We start from the raw sequence: 19413 nt of genomic DNA, 5'->3' as shown, positions 1-19413 counted from the left end.
ATGCCTCTGCCTTTCAGGAGAGGGAGTGGCGCTCCCCCGTCTTGAAGTTTCTGCAAGTCCGTTTCCCAGACGGCCTCAGCCCTTTGCAGATCTACTGCGAGGCCGAGGGCGTGAGCGTAGGTAAGGCGTCCCTCGCAACCCTAACCTTAACCCGAGGTCCCAGAACACCTTACATTGCTCCTTGCGCCTTTCCCCCGGACATCGTCATCAGTGATCTGATGAAGAAGCTGGACATCCTGGGCTATAACGCCGTAAGTGTATGTCGAACTCCTTATGTTCGCACTCCACGAGACTCGGCGGCTCAAATGTGACTTTTGGAAGGCTTTGCGCTGAAAGAAGCTTGTTGACGCTGTGCCTTTGGGCTCTTGCAGAATCTCACCAACGAGGAGCAGGTGGTCGTGATTCACGCCAGGACCCTTCTCACCCTAGCCGAGAAGGTAATGCGCACGTCCACGCACGCTCTCGCATTCTGCTTATGTGACAGCAGCCTTTCCTCAGTGGTTAGAATACATCAAAGTGACCAAGTCAGCACTTCAACAGAAGATGTTGGACATTGAAAGTGAGAAGGTAGACAGACACGCGACATCACCCAAGGGGAACTCCGGCAATGTGCCCCAACAATTCTGACCTTGAGCTGTGCTAGGATATGTTCTGCAAGCAGAAGGGCTACCTGGATGAAGAGTTGGACTTCAGGAAGTGTTCCATGGACCAGGCTCATAAGGTAAGCCGCCCTCAAATCTCCCGCCGGACCACTGATGGACGAGGATTGCGGCCCAGAGGATCCTGGAGCTGGAGGCCATGTTGTACGAGGCGCTACCGCAGCGGGACTGCCCCGCCACGGACGGCGAAAAAGCCAGCCACGCTGGCGTGAATGACGTGCTGACGGCGGATCAGAGAGAAGAGCTTAGGAGCGCCGTGGACCAATGGAAGCGAGCCCTGATGTGCGAGTTGAGGGAGCGCGACGCTTGCATCCTCCAAGAGAGAATGGATCTGCTGCACAGCGCGCAACAGGTAAGGGCCCAAAGCCAGCCCGGCACTTACTTGCACGCTTACTGGCTTTTGAATGCCACTTTCCATTTGTCCGTCCTAGAGGAACAAAGAGCTGAAAGAATTCATCGAAGCTCAGAAGAGACAAATCAAACAATTGGAGGAGAAGTTTCTGTTTCTCTTTCTATTCTTCTCCTTGGCCTTCATTCTGTGGCCCTAACACCAGCTGGTGAGTGAGCTCCAGCGGCACCGCACTCGACACCTCCGATACACTGCCAGCCGGTCTCAGACGTTGGCAGACGCTCCGATGCCAACGTATACCCCCCGCCACGGTGACAGAGGCACCGCGTCACACCGGCGCTCATCCAATCAGAAGGCAGGAAAAGCAAATTCACATGCAGGGCACTTTTGAACCAGAAGAGAGCGCCACAAAAAACGGTTGTTGCCCCAAACGCGCACTAAAAAGGGTCAGAATAACAAGAGTCCCACTGGCCAGCCGGGGCCACCCGTCCAGCTGTTTCTTCAGGGGGGAAAAAAATTGGAGTCACCGGTGAGTACATTTTGCATTTAGCTCTGCTTTTCTGCTTCTGTCTTCAAGTGTGTGGCATCCTGCGATCAAAGATTCAGCCAACCCCAAAGCGGTTGACCTCAACGTCCCACCACCATGCCTACCAGAGCAGGTGACGTGATGCTTTGGACATCCTTCCGTCTCAGATGCCCAAAAGTACTCTTTGCCACATCTGCGGCAATACGGTGTCTTTTCAAAGGTGCAAATAAATCCAGCGTGGGCGGAACACGCACGTCTTCGGTTTTTCCCGCTTTGTTTGTGTGACAGCTGTTGTGAAAATTTTATACAAATAAAGTTGTATAGTACAGGTTTGGCCAAGCCGCAACTCCCGAACCGCATGCGGCTCTTTTATGTTCATATCAACATTTGTGTGTGTGTGGGGGGGGGGGTTGTGCGTGTTGGCTTCACTTGAGTTCAATTTGGTATTTTGGTCAAAAGCGCATGTGGTGAAATTCCACAAAGTAGGATGGGCAAACACATTTCTTTAAACTATGAGTGTCAATTGGGCTCTCGAAATGGCAGGGAAAAGATGCACAGCAAAACGAAAATACGTAGATGAACACAGGACGTTTTAATCAGAGTGGGAAAGTTTCTATTTTTTGTTGAACGTGATGGCAAACCATTCTGCCTGATATGTCAGACCTCAGCGCATTTCAAAGATTCAAATCTTCAGCGCCATGCACTTCAGCTCACTCCATGCTAACATTGATCAGGCGTCGAACCCGCATCATCATGCTTAAGAGGTGGCCATGCTAACCAGTGCGCCATTATGTCAACGCATAATAACTAAGTCTACTGGTCAAAACAGCGGTTACTATATGACGTCGCTACGTCGTGGTCACGTGACGCAGACAAGACGTCAATGGACGTGGGCAGAGTTAACTTGTTTAAAAGGGAGTAGGCAGAAGAAATATTTAATTTATTTAAATCTATTTTGAGTGCACACCATTATGCCAATGCATAACAACTGTAAATCTACTAAATAAAACAGCGGTTGCTATATGACATCTGCCACGTCGTGGTCACGTGACATACGTGACGTCGATGGGCGTAACTTTCGCCGGAATTCAAATCCGCGGGGAGAGTTAACTTGTTTAAAAGAGAGTGGGCAGAAGAATTATTTAATTTATTTAAATCTATTTGGTGTGTGCGCCATTATGTCAATGCATAACAACTGTAAGTCTACTAAACAAAACAGCGGTTGCTATATGACGTCTGCCACGTCGTGGTCACGTGACGCGGACGTGACGTCGACGCCTACTTTACATCCCACCGATCACAGGACCCCTCGGCTGCATAACCGTGCCCCCTTCCCAACCAATCGGATTTGCTATACGCGAAAACGACGCCAATGGAAAGAGCTTCCGCCCAAATTTAAATCCGTGGGCGTGGCTCGCAGCAGGAAGTAGGAAAATGGCGGCGATGTTGACAAAGACACAGCGGATGGTAACATACGACTAACAAGAGAAATATTTTTATTTTCTGCTTGCAACTGGACCGTCCAGAGCGTACACGGTAAGTACAACTCATCGTTTTTAAAAAGAAGTACTTTTGTTGCCCTGAAAAGCGAGTGAGCGTGGCGTTTGTGGGGGACGTCGAATTTCGACGATTCTTTCTGGTCAACGGTTGTAAATGATTGTGTTGATTAAAAAAGAAAACTTGATGTAACTCTACTTTTAACTGCCGTTTCAGATAGATTTGGAATTGCATCACATCCAATTTTGCCTAGAGCGTACACGGTAAGTAACACTCGTTGTGTTTAAGGAGATTTACGTTTGTAATAGCAGAAGTGTAGCCGCGTTGCGTTGTACGTGTGAATGTTGGTCCGGGCGAAATGTTAATGTTTAATTTCATTCCTTTAGGTTCCACGGTGTTTGTTGGCTGCAAGTTTTCCACTGCAAGAAGAGGCTCATATCATTGACCAGGAGCGAGCTACAATGGTGAGTAGCCATAACATTTATGTTAAACACTTCCTATTTCATGTCTAACAGTACTTGATTTAACAAATAACCATAAATAAATACAGTGTGGGCACTGAAGTTAACATATGTGATTATACTGCCTAATCTGTCACCGAGTAGATTGTTGCAAAGTAATATAAGATCCAAAGTTGTAATTCAGAATAGTTTTCAAAAGAAGGCCATTAGAATTATATACAAGTCTGATTACCCTGAACAAGCTATTAATTAAATCACAAATTCTTCAATTCAAAGATTTGGTAGATTATCAGACAAATAATGTCTAACAGTAATTGATTTAACACATCACGATAAGTAGATTGAGTGTGGGCACTCTCAAGTTAACATATGTGATTATACTGCCTAATCTGTTACAGAGTATGTTGTTGCCAAGTAATGTAGAATAGATCCAAAGTAGTAATCCAGAATAGTTTTGAAGAGGCCATTAGAATGATAAACAAATCTGATTACCTTGAACATAATAACAAGCTAAGTGTTTAATATGTCCTATGAAGTCAAAATTGGGCACCATCATGTGGTGAAATTTGGAATTGCATCACATCCAATTTTGCCTGTGAACAAACAGATTACATAAATCTTAGTTTTGAATAAGCCACTCCTTCTCAAACAAGTAAACTCTGCCCATTTTGCGCAGTAGATGTTCTGTTAATATCTAGTATTTATACAAAGTCATAATTTAAATTGCTTTCAACCTTCATTCATCGGTTCAACCAACATTACTCGCTCTTATTACCAACTTGTATTGATTTAACTAAGCGTTTAATACTTCCTATCAGGTCTCAAATCGAGATTTGGCAAAATACAATTTCAGCAAATCCAATTTTGCCAGGGAACAAAAATAGATTAAATAAACTAAATAAGTCCTCTTCCCATTAAATAAATCAGAAAAGTCTGTCTTGTAACCAGTCCTCTTCAAACAAGTAAAGTCTGCCCATTTTGTGCCGTAGATTTTGTGTCTATGCCTAGTATTTAAACAAAATCATAATTTAAACGACTTCTTTCCTTCATTCACTTTGGAAATTTGGAATTGCAGCAAATCGAATTTTGGCAGGGAACAAAAATAGATCAATTAAACTAAATAAGTCTTCTTCCCATTAAATAAATTAAAAAAGTCTGTCTTGTAACCAGTCCTTTTCAAACAAGTAAAGTCTGCCCATTTTGTGCCGTCGATTTTGTGTTAATGCCTAGTATTTATACAAAATCATAATTTAAAGGACTTCATTCCTTCATTCACTTTGGAAATTTGGAATTGCAGCACATCAAATTTTGCCTGGGAAGAAAAGTAGATTAAATAAATTTAATAAGTCTTACTACTTCCCATTAAATAAATTAAATACGTCTTACTTGTTCCCACTCCTTTTCAAAACAGTAGTTTAAAACGAGGGCCCTTCACTCAATCTTTAACCTCAACCCCGCACGTTGTGTTGTATCTGTGAATGTTGGTTGTGGCCAAATGATAGTTTTCTTTCATTCGTTTAGGTTCCAAGAAAACTTGATGTAACTCTACTTTTAACTGCCGTTTCAGATAAGCGGGTATTACGTCGCAGTCATGTGCCGCGGATATGACGTAATTGCCCGAACCTCCGATTCAAATCTGTTGGCGCGATGGCCGTGAGCCACTGAGCAGTGACGATTATCAACAGAAATATCTTTATTTTCTGCTTGCAACTGGACCGTCTAGAGCGTACACGGTAAGTAACACTCATTGTGTTTAAGGAGATTTACGTTTGTAATAGCAGAAGTGTAGCCGCGTTGCGTTGTACGTGTGAAAATTGGTCGAGGCGAAATGTTAATGTTTAATTTCATTCCTTTAGGTTCCACGGTGTTTGTTGGCTGCAAGTTTTCCACTGCAAGAAGAGGCTCGTATCATTGACCAGGAGCGAGCTACAATGGTGAGTAGCCATAACATTTATGTTAAACACTTCCTATTTCATGTCTAACAGTACTTGATTTAACAAATAACCATAAATAAATACAGTGTGGGCACTGAAGTTAACATATGTGATTATACTGCCTAATCTGTCACGGAGTAGATTGTTGCAAAGTAATATAAGATCCAAAGTTATAATTCAGAATAGTTTTCAAAAGAAGGCCATTAGAATTATATACAAGTCTGATTACCCTGAACAAGCTATTAATTAAATCACAAATTCTTCAATTCAAAGATTTGGTAGATTATCAGACAAATAATGTCTAACAGTAATTGATTTAACACATCACGATAAGTAGATTGAGTGTGGGCACTCTCAAGTTAACAGATATGATTATACTGCCTAATCTGTTACAGAGTATGTTGTTGCCAAGTAATGTAGAATAGATCCAAAGTAGTAATCCAGAATAGTTTTGAAGAGGCCATTAGAATAATAAACAAATCTGATTACCTTGAACATAATAACAAGCTAAGTGTTTAATATGTCCTATGAAGTCAAAATTGGGCACCATCATGTGGTGAAATTTGGAATTGCATCACATCCAATTTTGCCTGGGAACAAACAGATTAAATAAATCTTAGTTTTGAATAAGCCACTCCTTCTCAAACAAGTAAACTCTGCCCATTTCGCGCAGTAGATGTTCTGTTAATATCTAGTATTTATACAAAGTCATAATTTAAATTGCTTTCAACCTTCATTCATCGGTTCAACCAACATTACTCGCTCTTATTACCAACTTGTATTGATTTAACTAAGCGTTTAATACTTCCTATCAGGTCTCAAGGCAAGATTTGGCAAAATACAATTTCAGCAAATCCAATTTTGCCAGGGAACAAAAATAGATTAAATAAACTAAATAAGTCTTCTTCCCATTAAATAAATCAGAAAAGTCTGTCTTGTAACCAGTCCTCTTCAAACAAGTAAAGTCTGCCCATTTTGTGCCGTAGATTTTGTGTCTATGCCTAGTATTTAAACAAAATCATAATTTAAACGACTTCTTTCCTTCATTCACTTTGGAAATTTGGAATTGCAGCAAATCGAATTTTGCCAGGGAACAAAAATAGATCAATTAAACTAAATAAGTCTTCTTCCCATTAAATAAATTAAAAAAGTCTGTCTTGTAACCAGTCCTTTTCAAACAAGTAAAGTCTGCCCATTTTGTGCCGTCGATTTTGTGTTAATGCCTAGTATTTATACAAAATCATAATTTAAAGGACTTCATTCCTTCATTCACTTTGGAAATTTGGAATTGCAGCACATCAAATTTTGCCTGGGAAGAAAAGTAGATTAAATAAATTTAATAAGTCTTACTACTTCCCATTAAATAAATTAAATACGTCTTACTTGTTCCCACTCCTTTTCAAAAAAGTAGTTTAAAACGAGGTCCCTTCACTCAACCTTTAACCCTATTTATTCACCTTCTAGGCTAAGTGTTAAAGGCTAAGTGTTAAAGGCTAAGTGTTAAAGGCTAAGTGTTAAAGGCTAAGTGTTAGAGGCTAAGTGCCAGAGGCTAGGCGCCAGAGGCGAGTTTTTGTGGGCTGAAGTTTTAGTGGGGTTAGTGTGAATACAATCCAAAAGAATACAACAGAATACAATACAATAGAATATAATACATAGATTAAATTATATAGCTCTTACTACTTCCCATTAAATAAATTAAATACGTCTTACTTGTTCCCAATCCTTTTCAAAAAAGTAGTTTAAAACGAGGGCCCTTCACTCAACCTTTAACCTCAACCCCGCACGTCACATTGTGTTGTATCTGTGAATGTTGGTTGTGGCCAAATGATAGTTTTCTTTCATTCGTTTAGGTTCCACGGTGTTTGTTGGCTATGTTTTCCACTGTCAGAAGGATGAAAATACAAAGTACAACGCTTGGACGTGGGCGAAGGCGTCACCGGTGAGTCCTTCCTTCCTATTTATTTACCTTCTAGATGCTAGAGGCTAAGTGTTAGAGGCTAAGTGTTAGAGGCTAAGTGTTAAACACAATACGAACAACACAACGATACTGCACTGAACAACACGATACCGCACTGAGAAACACGATACCGCACTGAACAACACGATACCGCACTGAACAACACCATGCCGCACTGAACACCATGCCACACTGAACAACACCATCCCGCACTGAACAACACCATGCCGCACTAAACAACACCATGCCGCACTGAACAACACCATGCCTCACTGAACGACACCATGCCGCACTGAAAGACACCATGCCGCACTGAACGACACCATGCCGCACTGAAAGACACCATGCCGCACTGAACAACACCATTCCGCACTGAACAACACCATGCCGCACTGAACAACACCATGCCGCACTGAACAACATTATGCCGCACTGAACAACACCATGCCGCACTGAACAACACCATCCCGCACTGAACAACACCATCCCGCACTGAACAACACCATGCCGCACTGAACAACATTATGCCGCACTGAACATTATGCCGCACTGAACAACACCATGCCGCACTGAACAACACCATGCCGCACTGAACAACATTATGCCGCACTGAACAACACCATGCCGCACTGAACAACACCATGCCGCACTGAACAACACCATGCCGCACTGAACAACACCATGCCGCACTGAACAACATTATGCCGCACTGAACAACACCATGCCGCACTGAACAACACCATCCTGCACTGAACAACACCATTCCGCATTGAACACCATGCCGCACTGAACAACACCATCCCGCACTGAACAACACCATCCCGCACTGAACAACATTACGCTGCACTGAACAACACCATGCCGCACTGAACAACACCATGCCGCACTGAACAACACCATGCCGCATTGAACAACACCATGCCGCATTGAACAACACCATGCCGCACTGAACAACACCATCCTGCACTGAACAACACCATGCCGCATTGAACAACACCATGCCGCACTGAACAACACCATCCTGCACTGAACAACACCATCCTGCACTGAACAACACCATCCCGCATTGAACAACACCATCCTGCACTGAACAACACCATGCCGCACTGAACAACACCATGCCGCACTGAACAACACCATTCCGCACTGAACAACACCATGCCGCACTGAACAACACCATCCTGCACTGAACAACACCATCCCGCACTGAACAACACCATGCCGCATTGAACAACACCAGCCTGCACTGAACAACACCATGCCGCACTGAACAACACCATGCCGCACTGAACAACACCATGCCGCACTGAACAACACCATGCCGCACTGAACAACATTATGCCGCACTGAACAACATTATGTCGCACTGAACAACACCATGCCGCACTGAACAACACCATGCCGCACTGAACAACATTATGCCGCACTGAAAAACACCATGCCGCACTGAACAACACCATCCCGCACTGAACAACACCATGCCGCATTGAACAACACCATGCCGCACTGAACAACACCATGCTGCACTGAACAACATTATGCTGCACTGAACAACACGATCCTGCATTGAACAACACCATGCCGCACTGAACAACACCATCCTGCACTGAACAACACCATCCTGCACTGAACAACACCACCCCGCACTGAACAACACGATCCCGCATTGAACAACACCATCCCGCACTGAACAACACCATGCCGCACTGAACAACACCATTCCGCACTGAACAACACCATGCCGCACTGAACAACACCATGCCGCACTGAACAACACCATTCCGCACTGAACAACACCATGCCGCACTGAACAACACCATGCCGCACTGAACAACATTATGCCGCACTGAACAACACCATGCCGCACTGAACAACACCATCCCGCACTGAACAACACCATGCCGCATTGAACAACACCATGCCGCACTGAACAACACCATCCTGCACTGAACAACACCATCCCGCACTAAACAACACCATGCCGCACTGAACAACACCATGCCGCACTGAACAACACCATGCCGCACTGAACAACACCATGCCGCACTGAACAACACCATGCCGCACTGAACAACATTATGCCGCACTGAACAACACCATCCCGCACTGAACAACACCATGCCGCATTGAACAACACCATGCCGCACTGAACAACACCATCCTGCACTGAACAACACCATCCCGCACTAAACAACACCATGCCGCACTGAACAACATTATGGCGCACTGGACAACATTATGCCGCACTGAACAACACCATGCCGCACTGAACAACACCATGCCGCACTGAACAACACCATGCCGCACTGAACAACACCATGCCGCACTGAACAACATTATGCCGCACTGAACAACACCATGCCGCACTGAACAACACCATCCCGCACTGAACAACACCATGCCGCATTGAACAACACCATGCCGCACTGAACAACACCATCCTGCACTGAACAACACCATGCCGCACTGAACAACACCATGCCGCACTGAACAACACCATGCCGCACTGAACAACACCATGCCGCACTGAACAACACCATGCCGCACTGAACAACATTATGCCGCACTGAACAACACCATGCCGCACTGAACAACACCATCCCGCACTGAACAACACCATGCCGCATTGAACAACACCATGCCGCACTGAACAACACCATCCTGCACTGAACAACACCATCCCGCACTGAACAACACCATGCCGCACTGAACAACATTATGGCGCACTGGACAACATTATGCCGCACTGAACAACACCATGCCGCACTGAACAACACCATGCCGCACTGAACAACACCATGCCGCACTGAACAACACCATGCCGCACTGAACAACATTATGCCGCACTGAACAACACCATGCCGTACTGAACAACACCATGCCGCACTGAACAACACGATCCCGCATTGAACAACACCATCCTGCACTGAACAACACCATGCCGCACTGAACAACACCATGCCGCACTGAACAACACCATTCCGCACTGAACAACACCATGCCGCACTGAACAACACCATCCTGCACTGAACAACACCATCCCGCACTGAACAACACCATGCCGCCACTGAACAACACCATGCCGCACTGAACAACACCATGCCGCACTGAACAACACCATGCCGCACTGAACAACATTATGCCGCACTGAACAACATTATGCCGCACTGAACAACATTATGTCGCACTGAACAACACCATGCCGCACTGAACAACACCATGCTGCACTGAACAACATTATGCCGCACTGAACAACACGATCCCGCATTGAACAACACCATCCCGCAGTGAACAACACCATGCCGCATTGAACAACACCATGCCGCACTGAACAACACCATGCTGCACTGAACAACATTATGCTGCACTGAACAACACGATCCTGCATTGAACAACACCATGCCGCACTGAACAACACCATCCTGCACTGAACAACACCTTTCCACACTGAACAACACCATGCCGCACTGAACAACATTATGCCGCACTGAACAACACCATGCCGCACTGAACAACACCATGCCGCACTGAACAACACCATGCCGCACTGAACAACACCATGCCGCAATGAACAACACCATCCCGCACTGAACAACACCATGCCGCATTGAACAACACCATGCCGCACTGAACAACACCATCCCGCACTGAACAACACCACCCCGCACTGAACAACACGATCCCGCATTGAACAACACCATCCCGGACTGAACAACACCATGCCGCACTGAACAACACCATTCCGCACTGAACAACACCATGCCGCACTGAACAACACCATGCCGCACTGAACAACACCATGCTGCACTGAACAACACCATGCCGCACTGAACAACATTATGCCGCACTGAACAACACCATGCCGCACTGAACAACACCATGCCGCACTGAACAACACCATGCCGCATTGAACAACACCATGCCGCACTGAACAACACCATCCTGCACTGAACAACACCATCCCGCACTGAACAACACCATGCCGCACTGAACAACATTATGGCGCACTGAACAACATTATGCCGCACTGAACAACACCATGCCGCACTGAACAACACCATTCCGCACTGAACAACACCATGCCGCACTGAACAACATTATGCCGCACTGAACAACATTATGCCGCACTGAACAACACCATGCCGCACTGAACAACACCATGCCGCACTGAACAACACCATGCCGCACTGAACAACACGACGTCGCACTGAACAACACGACGCCGCACAGAACAACACGACGCCGCACAGAATAACACAATGCCGCACAGAACAACACAATACCGCACAAACAGTTTTAGATAATATTACGTCGCAGTCATGTGACGCGGACATGACGTCAATAGGCTTAACTCACGGCAAAATTATAATCCGTGGGCGTGGCTTGCAACAGGAAGTAGGAAAGCGGCAATTCTGGCAAACAAGACACAGCGGTTAGTAACACGATGACTAACAAGGCAAATATTTTTGTTTTCAGCTTGCAACTTGACCGTCTAGAGCGTACAAGGTAATTACAACTGTTTTTTTTTAGCCCTGAAAAGCGAGGGAGTGTGGCGTTTGGGAGGAATGTCGAACTCGGCGTCTGCTTCCAGCCACAGACGCCAAATTTCGACGATTATTTCGACTGGTCAACGGTTGTAAATTATTGCGTTGACTAAAAACTTTATTTAACTCTACTCTTAACTTTGCCGTTTCAGATATGCGGGTATTACACCGCGGAAATGACGTCAATAGGCTGAACTCTCGCCAAAATTCAAATCTGTGGGCGCAATGGCCTTGAGCGAGACACCGGATACAAACACGACGATTATCAACAGAAATATCTTTATTTTCTGCTTGCAAGTGGACCGTCTAGAGCGTACACGGTAAGTACAACTCATTGTGTTTAAAAAGATTTACGTTTGTGTAGTTTGCGTTGCGTTGTATCTGTGAATGTTGGTTGAGGCTAAATGTTAATGTTTAATTTCATTCCTTTAGGTTCCACGGTGTTTGTTGGCTGTATGTTTTCCACTGCAAGAAAAGGCTCGTATCATTGACCAGCAGGAGCTACAATGGTGAGTACCCCTTTCGTCTTCCATTTATGTTAAACACTTCCTATTTCATGTCTAACAGTACTCGATTTAACAAATAACCATAAATAAATACAGTGTGGGCAGTCACGTTAACATATGTGATTATCCTGCCTAATATGTTTATCACAAATATGTCACTAATCACTAATATGTCTATTTGTTTATCACAACACCTTTGGACCTTCAGCAATCGATTATTTCCCTTCATCTACATAGAGACAGAACGATGGTGTCTTAAACATCTCATTCATTTCACCAAATAACTTCACGCAGGTGGATAACGGCCGTCTCGGTCACGCTATGTTGCGTGATGCAGTTTTGAAGAACCAAATGCATTTATTCAATGAATAAGTCAAGCTAGTTCTATGTTTATGATGTTGTAAATTACGGTACCGATTGAAGTTGAGTTCGAAGCCAGTGGAAAACAGCGCTGCGTTTGTGCTCTCCAGGTACAAATGTTGTGATCTCTGACTGACGACCGGGCGAGACTCGAGTAAGAGATGTCCAAACGAGCTCCGGCAGGGCGGGCCAAGGCGGAGCGAACGGACGCCCTTCAGGCCGCCAATGACGAGCTGAGAACCAAACTGATGGACGTCCAGTTAGAACTTCAGCAGGAGAAGAACAAGGTGAAAACCTCAACAGACAAACACTGCCTGCCTCCCTGCCTGCCTCCCTGCCTGCCTCCCTGCCTCCCAGTTTTCCCGATGTAGATTAGACATGCGTGTGCCATGACTGTGTCAGCCTACATCAACAAATGCACCGAGGACGTCAGCACCACTAAGAATGTCATCACCCGGGGCAACCAACGACCCTGGATGACTGAGGAGGTACGTCAAACGCTACGAGCGCGGAACTCTGCCTTCAAGTCTGGCGACAAGGAGACACTGAGGACAGCGAGAGCCAACTTGAACCGTGCCATCAGGATAGCGAAGCGAGACCGCAGTCGAAAATTTCAGGATCGTTTCCACGACGTCAAAAACATCAGGAGTATGTGGCAAGGCATACGGGCGATTACAGACTACAACTCACCCTCCCCCCCCCCGGTGGGTGTAGTTGATGCTGACTTTCTAAATGGTCTAAATAACTTCTTTGGGAGGTTCGAGGCACTAAACGGCACTCCAGCAGTTAAAACTGTCCCCCATCAGGAAGAGGAGGTACTCTGCCTTGACTCCGCCGATGTGTTGAAGACCCTGAGGAGAGTCAACCCCTGTAAGGCCCCTGGCCCCGACAACATTCCTGGGCGTGTGTTCAGGGAATGTGCAAGTCATCTGGCTGGGGTCATCACAGACATTTTTAACACCTCGCTGGGCCAAGCCACAGTGCCGGCGTGCTTTAAGACTGCCTCCATCATTCCGGTGCCGAAGAAACCTCAAATCACCTCATTTAATGATTACCGGCCTGTTGCACTGACTCCGGTTATGATGAAGTGCTTCGAAAGGCTGCTTAAAGGTCACATCGTTTCCAGACTCCCCCTATTATTTGACCCGTTCCAGTTTGCCGACCGGCAAAACCGCTCCACTCAGGACGCCATCTCCTCCGTTCTTCACCTGAGCCTGGCTCACCTGGAGGAGAAGAACACCCATGTGCGGAGGCTGTTCCTGGACTTCAGCTCAGCGTTTAACACCATCATCCCACAGCATCTGGTAGGAAAATTGGAACACCTGGGCTTCAACACCCCCCTTCGCAACTGGCTGCTAGACTTCCTCACCAACAGACCTCAGTCAGTCCGGGTCGGACAGAACACCTCTGATGTCATCACCCTCAGCACAGGCTCCCTTCAGGGCTGCGTCATGAGCCCCCTGCTGTGCACCCTGATGACACACGACTGCGTCCTCAGGTTCACCACCAATCACATCGTGAAGTCAGCAGACGACACAACGGTGGTGGGGCTCATCAGAGACAACAACGACCTGGACTACAGAGAGGAGGTGGAGCAGCTGGTGGGCTGGTGCAGAGAAAACAGCCTGATCCTGAATGAGGAGAAGATGAAGGAGATCATCGTCGACTTCAGGAAAAAACAGCCTCACCACGCTCCACTGATCATCAACAGCTCAGCTGTGGAGGTGGTCAGCACCACCAAATTCCTGGGGGTCCACATCACAGAAGACCTCACCTGGACTATGAACACTACGGCACTGGTCAAGAGGGCACAGAAGCGCTTGTACTTCCTGCGGAGGATGAGGAGAGCCCACCTGCCCCCACCCATCATGAGGACGTTCTACAGGAGCACCATAGAGAGCATTCTGACAAGCTGTCTCTCTGTGTGGTGTGGAGGCTGCACCGCCTCCGATTGGAAGAACGTGAGGAGAGTGGTGAGGACAGCAGAGAGGATCATAGGGGCTCCTCTTCCCTCCATTCAGGACATTTCATCTCAGCGCTGCATGTCCCGTGCCCGTAACATCATCAATGACCCATCACACCCCCACCATGGACTGTTCTCCCTGCTGCCCTCTGGGAAGAGGTTTGCAGCATCCGCTGCAGGTCCACCAGGTTCTGCAACAGCTTTTTCCCTGCTGTCATCAGACTGTTGAACACTAGAACTGTTGAGCTCTAAACTGAACTCTGCATCACACATTCACAGAACTGTACTTTATGACACTACGGACCTCTATCTTGCACTATCTCGCACTACCAACTTTACTGAACTTGTATAAACCCTTTAAATAGAAGTTTAATACATGGTTTAGCATTCCTCTGCACACTCTTGAATACTGTTTTGCCTACTTGCACTATTGCATAATTATCACTGCTGCACTTTATACTTATTTTTAATATATATATATATATATATATATATATATAGTATATGTATATATATATATTTTCATAGGATATGTTACTTCTATTCAACTGCAATATCACTACTTTGTTGTAAGACGTATGCAACGGAATTTCGTTTTGTATGCACCATGTGCAGACAAGATGACAATAAAGTTTGTCTAAGTCTAAGTCTAAGTCATGTCAGGTCAGCTGTCTGGAGAGAGAGAGAAGTCAGGACCTGCGGGCGGAGCACCACCGTGCCACCGCCGCCATGACGGAACTCAAAAGCAAACTCCATGAGGAGAAGCAGAAAGAGTTAGCCATTACCAGGGAGACATTACTGCGGCAGCATGAAATGGAGCTGATGAGAGTGATCAAAATCAAAGATGGAGAGATCCAGCGACTGAATGCCTTGGTCCTCAGCCTGAGGGACGGCTCCATGGACAAGGTGATCCGCTCTATCCGTGTCTGACTATCCGCACGCCACGTCGGGCTTCGATGCGGCCGCTACCGTATTGTGTAGCTTGTCCCCAGTAAGCGTCGCGGCGCTCCGTTGCGGTCTCAACGGCCCGGTGTGGCGCAATGTCTGCTCAGGTGAGGAGGGGGGGCGCTTTGCTGGCGGAGGTGGAGGAGACGCGGCGGTGTCGGGAGACCGAGCGGTGTCGCCTCCACCAGGAGCGCGGAAGAAGCCCTGGCAGCGGCCCAGCAGGCCTGGCAGTCCCGAGCGGCCGAGCTCCGATCGGCTCATCACCAGCATCGGGAGGAGCTGAGCCGAACCAAGAGAGACTGCGAGAGGGAGATCCGCCGACTGGTAGGACTGATCAGATGCGCGGTGCGTGGCTATGTTCCCAATTTCGTTGTATACCTGCAGTGCAATGACACCTAAGGCATTCTATTCTATTCTATTTCACAAGAAGAAAATGTCCGGTTGCTCGCTTCGCTTTTGTCACAGCAAAGGTGTTCTAGTCGATTCAAGAAAAAAATTGGCCGGTTGCTCTCTTTGTTTTTGTCACAATTCTGGCAAATGAGTTTGCCCGCCTGCCTGAGCGCTCCCCGTTTGTACATCCAGACGGATGAGATCAAGCTGAAAGACAGAGCGGTTAGTGTTTTGGATGAAGCCCTGGGGCCGGCCACGTCCACCGCCTTCAGCTGCAGACTCAGGCTGCCGAGCAGCAGATCGCTGCCCTGAGGGATTCCCAAAGGGCGGGCCTAAACTACCCTGGAAGTGGGGTCAACGCCGCTACTAGCAATCCTCTTCATTGCGTAAGCCACCTCATCACACACTTGCAGTACGCATGACTTAGTTCGTTGCTGGAGGAAGGTAGCACAAAAACAGTTTTGAACTTTGAACGAGTGCTTGTGTGTGTGTGTTGCGGGGCGTTTTCAGTCTCAGGAGGATCGGGACACGCGACGGTTTCATCTGAAAATCGCTGAGCTCAGCGCAGTCATCAGGAAACTGGAGGATCGAAACGCCCTGCTTTCTGAAGAGCGCAATGAACTGGTAATTTATTGACGGCACGCTTGAAGGTTTGCGCTACGTTTGATGCGCGCCATCCAGCGAGGCACCCATTGCGCTTGCTTATTAGTTGAGCGGCGCGGCGAGTCGGTTGCCTGGTAGATGTCTTTTATTGGGAGCCAAAGCCACGATTCCGTTCAAACCGATGCAAAAGGAATGGATGCGTTCTGGCCCGCGTGTTGTGCGTCTTTCACATCCCGCACTTCATGCTTGCAGCTAAAGCGACTGAGAGAAACAGAAAGCCAGTTTCTGCCACTCCTGTACAAAAACAAACGCCTGAGCAGGAAGAATGAAGAACTCTCGCTGGTGCTGTGTCGCCTTGAAAACAAAGTGCGCTTTGTCACCCAGGAGAACGAGGAGATGGCAAGCTTGGTAAGTCGACGCGGACAACGGCGGCGTGCCAACAGAGTCCACTGCATTTGTGTTCCACAGAGAAGGCCTAGTTCGCTCAATGACCTGGACCGCGGTTGCGGCCAGCAGGACGGTGAAATGGAGTTCCTTCAAGTTGTGGAGCAGCGGCACATCATCGACGACTTGTCCAAGGTCTTCAGGCAGGCGACTCGGTGCACGTACGGCAGCGCCGCGCTCGCTCGCTGTCGCCAGGAAACCTTTTCCGTCCAAAGCTTGGCCGGCGGCCGCCATCCAAAAAATTGGCCCCTTAAATTCCGACCTTTCAAGCAGGAGCATTGTGCGCACGCGTTTGAACACGCTTTAGACTTGTTTTGCCGTTTTCAGCAGCTCAAAGCTCCCGTTTTGTCAGCGCCTTTGCCACTCGCTGTGCGCTGAAAACGACGGACTTGCCCGGCTGCTCAGCCCGTCAACCATGAGCCGCGAGCGCGACGTCATTGTCCGTAGGCAGCTAGTGGCAAAATGCACCCTGTTAGAGTTGCGCTCGCTCCAACTTATTTTGCAAGAACCACACGGGAGACAAGTAAGTTCTTTTGGACACCTGCAGGTGGAGAGTCCATCCGTTGTACGAATGAAGTCTGACTCTCGGCTCCTGCACGAGCATTTTAATTAAGAGAAACAGGGTGGGTGTAAGAGTGGATTGAATAGAGGAAGCCCTTGACCTCTAGTCAAAACATAGCAAGGGGTGTTTTACAACTTTGTGTAGGAAGGGATAAGCGATAGGGATAAATAAGGGATAAATAATATTATTTATTACAGGTCGCAGTCAAAGTCAAAGCAACACAATGATACGATAAAGATAATCTGGAAAACCCTGACACACCCTGTAGTTGTCACTTTTGGAAAAGACGAGCGTCCCTCCAATCATCGCCGGTGACGTGTTTTTCAGGCTCTGGAGACAGGAGCTCATGTCAGAAATGTCATTGTGAGTCGCGTTTGTTTCTGCGCCGGAGCCGTTCGTTCCCTTTGCATCCAAAGAATCTCAAAGGCGGATTATTTGTGTCGACAGGAGGGAGATTTGCTGCTACGATACCGACGTCGAGAATCTCTGAGGAGGAACAAAGCGTGAGGTCCTGCAAGGTGAGTCTGTTTGTTTGCGGCTGCTTGGTGTTGCGCAAGATGAAATGGCCTTTTTCTCGCTATCGTTCCTCTCGTCGATTCATCGTGAGGTGTCGCTTCAGTTTGTTCAGAGAGATGTTTGCTTCCGCGCCCGCAGGTCATCGAAACATTTTACGGCTACGACGAAGACGTGTTGGTGGACTCGGACGGATCGTCCTTGTCTTTTCACACCGACAGAACCCCCGACACGGAACCCGAAGAGGTAGCCCGCCATTTCTGCCAGCGTATTGGCACCAAACATTCCTCTTCAGCCTGGAATCGGACTTGTCTTTGCGTCGCGGGTGCTTTGTCGCCGGTCTGACTGATTCTGGTACTAGTGCTGTGTTGCATTGGTGTGTGCATGAAGAGGCGGAGCTTCGCTACCGCCAGCTGACGCAAGAATATCAAGCGCTGCAACGAGCCTACGCTCTGCTAGCCCAGACCAGCGAAGGGGACTACGACGCCGAGAAGGAGATCAAGGTGGCGCCCCTTCCCGCAACCCCCGGCCGGGTCGCAGCCTCCCCGTTCTCACCCAGCCTCGGGTGTTCTCTGGTCTGAAAGGAGGAGGAGGAGCCTCCCTCCTCCTCCTTTCAGACCAGAGAAAAGCTGATGGTAGAAATGGGTCACTATCAAAGCAGAGTAGCAGATCTGGAGTCAGCGCTGAAGCAACAAGGACAGGTAAGCTCATCAATGAGCACACCTTTTTCTCAGACAAAATAGCTACATTCTTCAGTCACTCATCCGTCTGGCATTACTGGACCAACCCCCCCCCCCCCGAACGTGGCTGGGAAAATGCGGAGAAAAGCAAATGTCATTTTCCAGTCAACCAAAGAATTTGTGGATGAAAATGACACAACATTCCAAAGCTGTCCACGCGTTTGTCTCTTCTAGAATGTCAAGTGGGTGGAGGAGAAGCAGCTGCTGCGTCAGAGCAATCAGCAGTTGGCCGAAAAGGTGACGGAAAGAAAAGCGCTGGGCGGAGTCGCTTGGCGTCACACCTGTCGGGAAGCCCCGCAGATGAGGTCTGACTGTCTTTTCAGGTCAGGCGGATGGAGGCGGAAGAAGCGCGTCTGAAAGAGCACATCCAGGATATCCGAGACCAAAACGAACTGCTTGAGTTCCGCATCCTGGAGCTGGAGGTGGGAAGACTCGCACAAGCGTGTTGAGGCCAGAGATG

The 19413-nt window shown here is 47.5% G+C and overlaps 1 protein-coding gene and 1 pseudogene across 3 annotated transcripts; both read left to right on the top strand.

Moving 5' to 3' along the window:
* Nucleotides 1-29: 29 nt before the first annotated feature.
* On the top strand, nucleotides 30-1376 carry LOC148377743 (janus kinase and microtubule-interacting protein 3-like). 3 transcript variants are annotated; one of them, XM_088368146.1, is made up of 4 exons: nucleotides 30-251; nucleotides 372-437; nucleotides 499-1011; nucleotides 1091-1376. In XM_088368146.1, the coding sequence occupies exons 3-4, from the start codon at nucleotides 799-801 to the stop codon at nucleotides 1205-1207; spliced, it is 330 nt and encodes a 109-aa protein (XP_088224272.1). In that variant the 5' UTR covers nucleotides 30-251; nucleotides 372-437; nucleotides 499-798; the 3' UTR covers nucleotides 1208-1376. The 3 variants fall into 3 exon arrangements, with proteins under 3 accessions (XP_088224272.1, XP_088224273.1, XP_088224274.1); XM_088368147.1 differs by having other exon boundaries at nucleotides 30-437; XM_088368148.1 differs by lacking the exons at nucleotides 30-251; nucleotides 372-437 and having other exon boundaries at nucleotides 449-1011.
* A 1478-nt stretch (nucleotides 1377-2854) lies between these two features.
* LOC148377742 (uncharacterized) lies at nucleotides 2855-19402 on the top strand (annotated as a pseudogene).
* Nucleotides 19403-19413: the final 11 nt, after the last annotated feature.

Source organism: Syngnathus floridae, unplaced genomic scaffold, assembly GCF_059516105.1.
Source record: "Syngnathus floridae isolate MCC-2025c unplaced genomic scaffold, RoL_Sflo_1.0 HiC_scaffold_95, whole genome shotgun sequence".
NCBI classification, from domain to species: domain Eukaryota; kingdom Metazoa; phylum Chordata; class Actinopteri; order Syngnathiformes; family Syngnathidae; genus Syngnathus; species Syngnathus floridae.
This window is presented reverse-complemented; position numbering and strand designations above follow the sequence as displayed.

Coding starts and splice junctions, on each gene's coding strand:
- LOC148377743 (XM_088368146.1), top strand. CDS start 799: ATGTTGTACGAGGCGCTACCGCAGCGGGACTGCCCCGCCACGGACGGC. Junction 1,012..1,090: donor TGCTGCACAGCGCGCAACAG/GTAAGGGCCCAA, acceptor TGTCCGTCCTAG/AGGAACAAAGAGCTGAAAGA.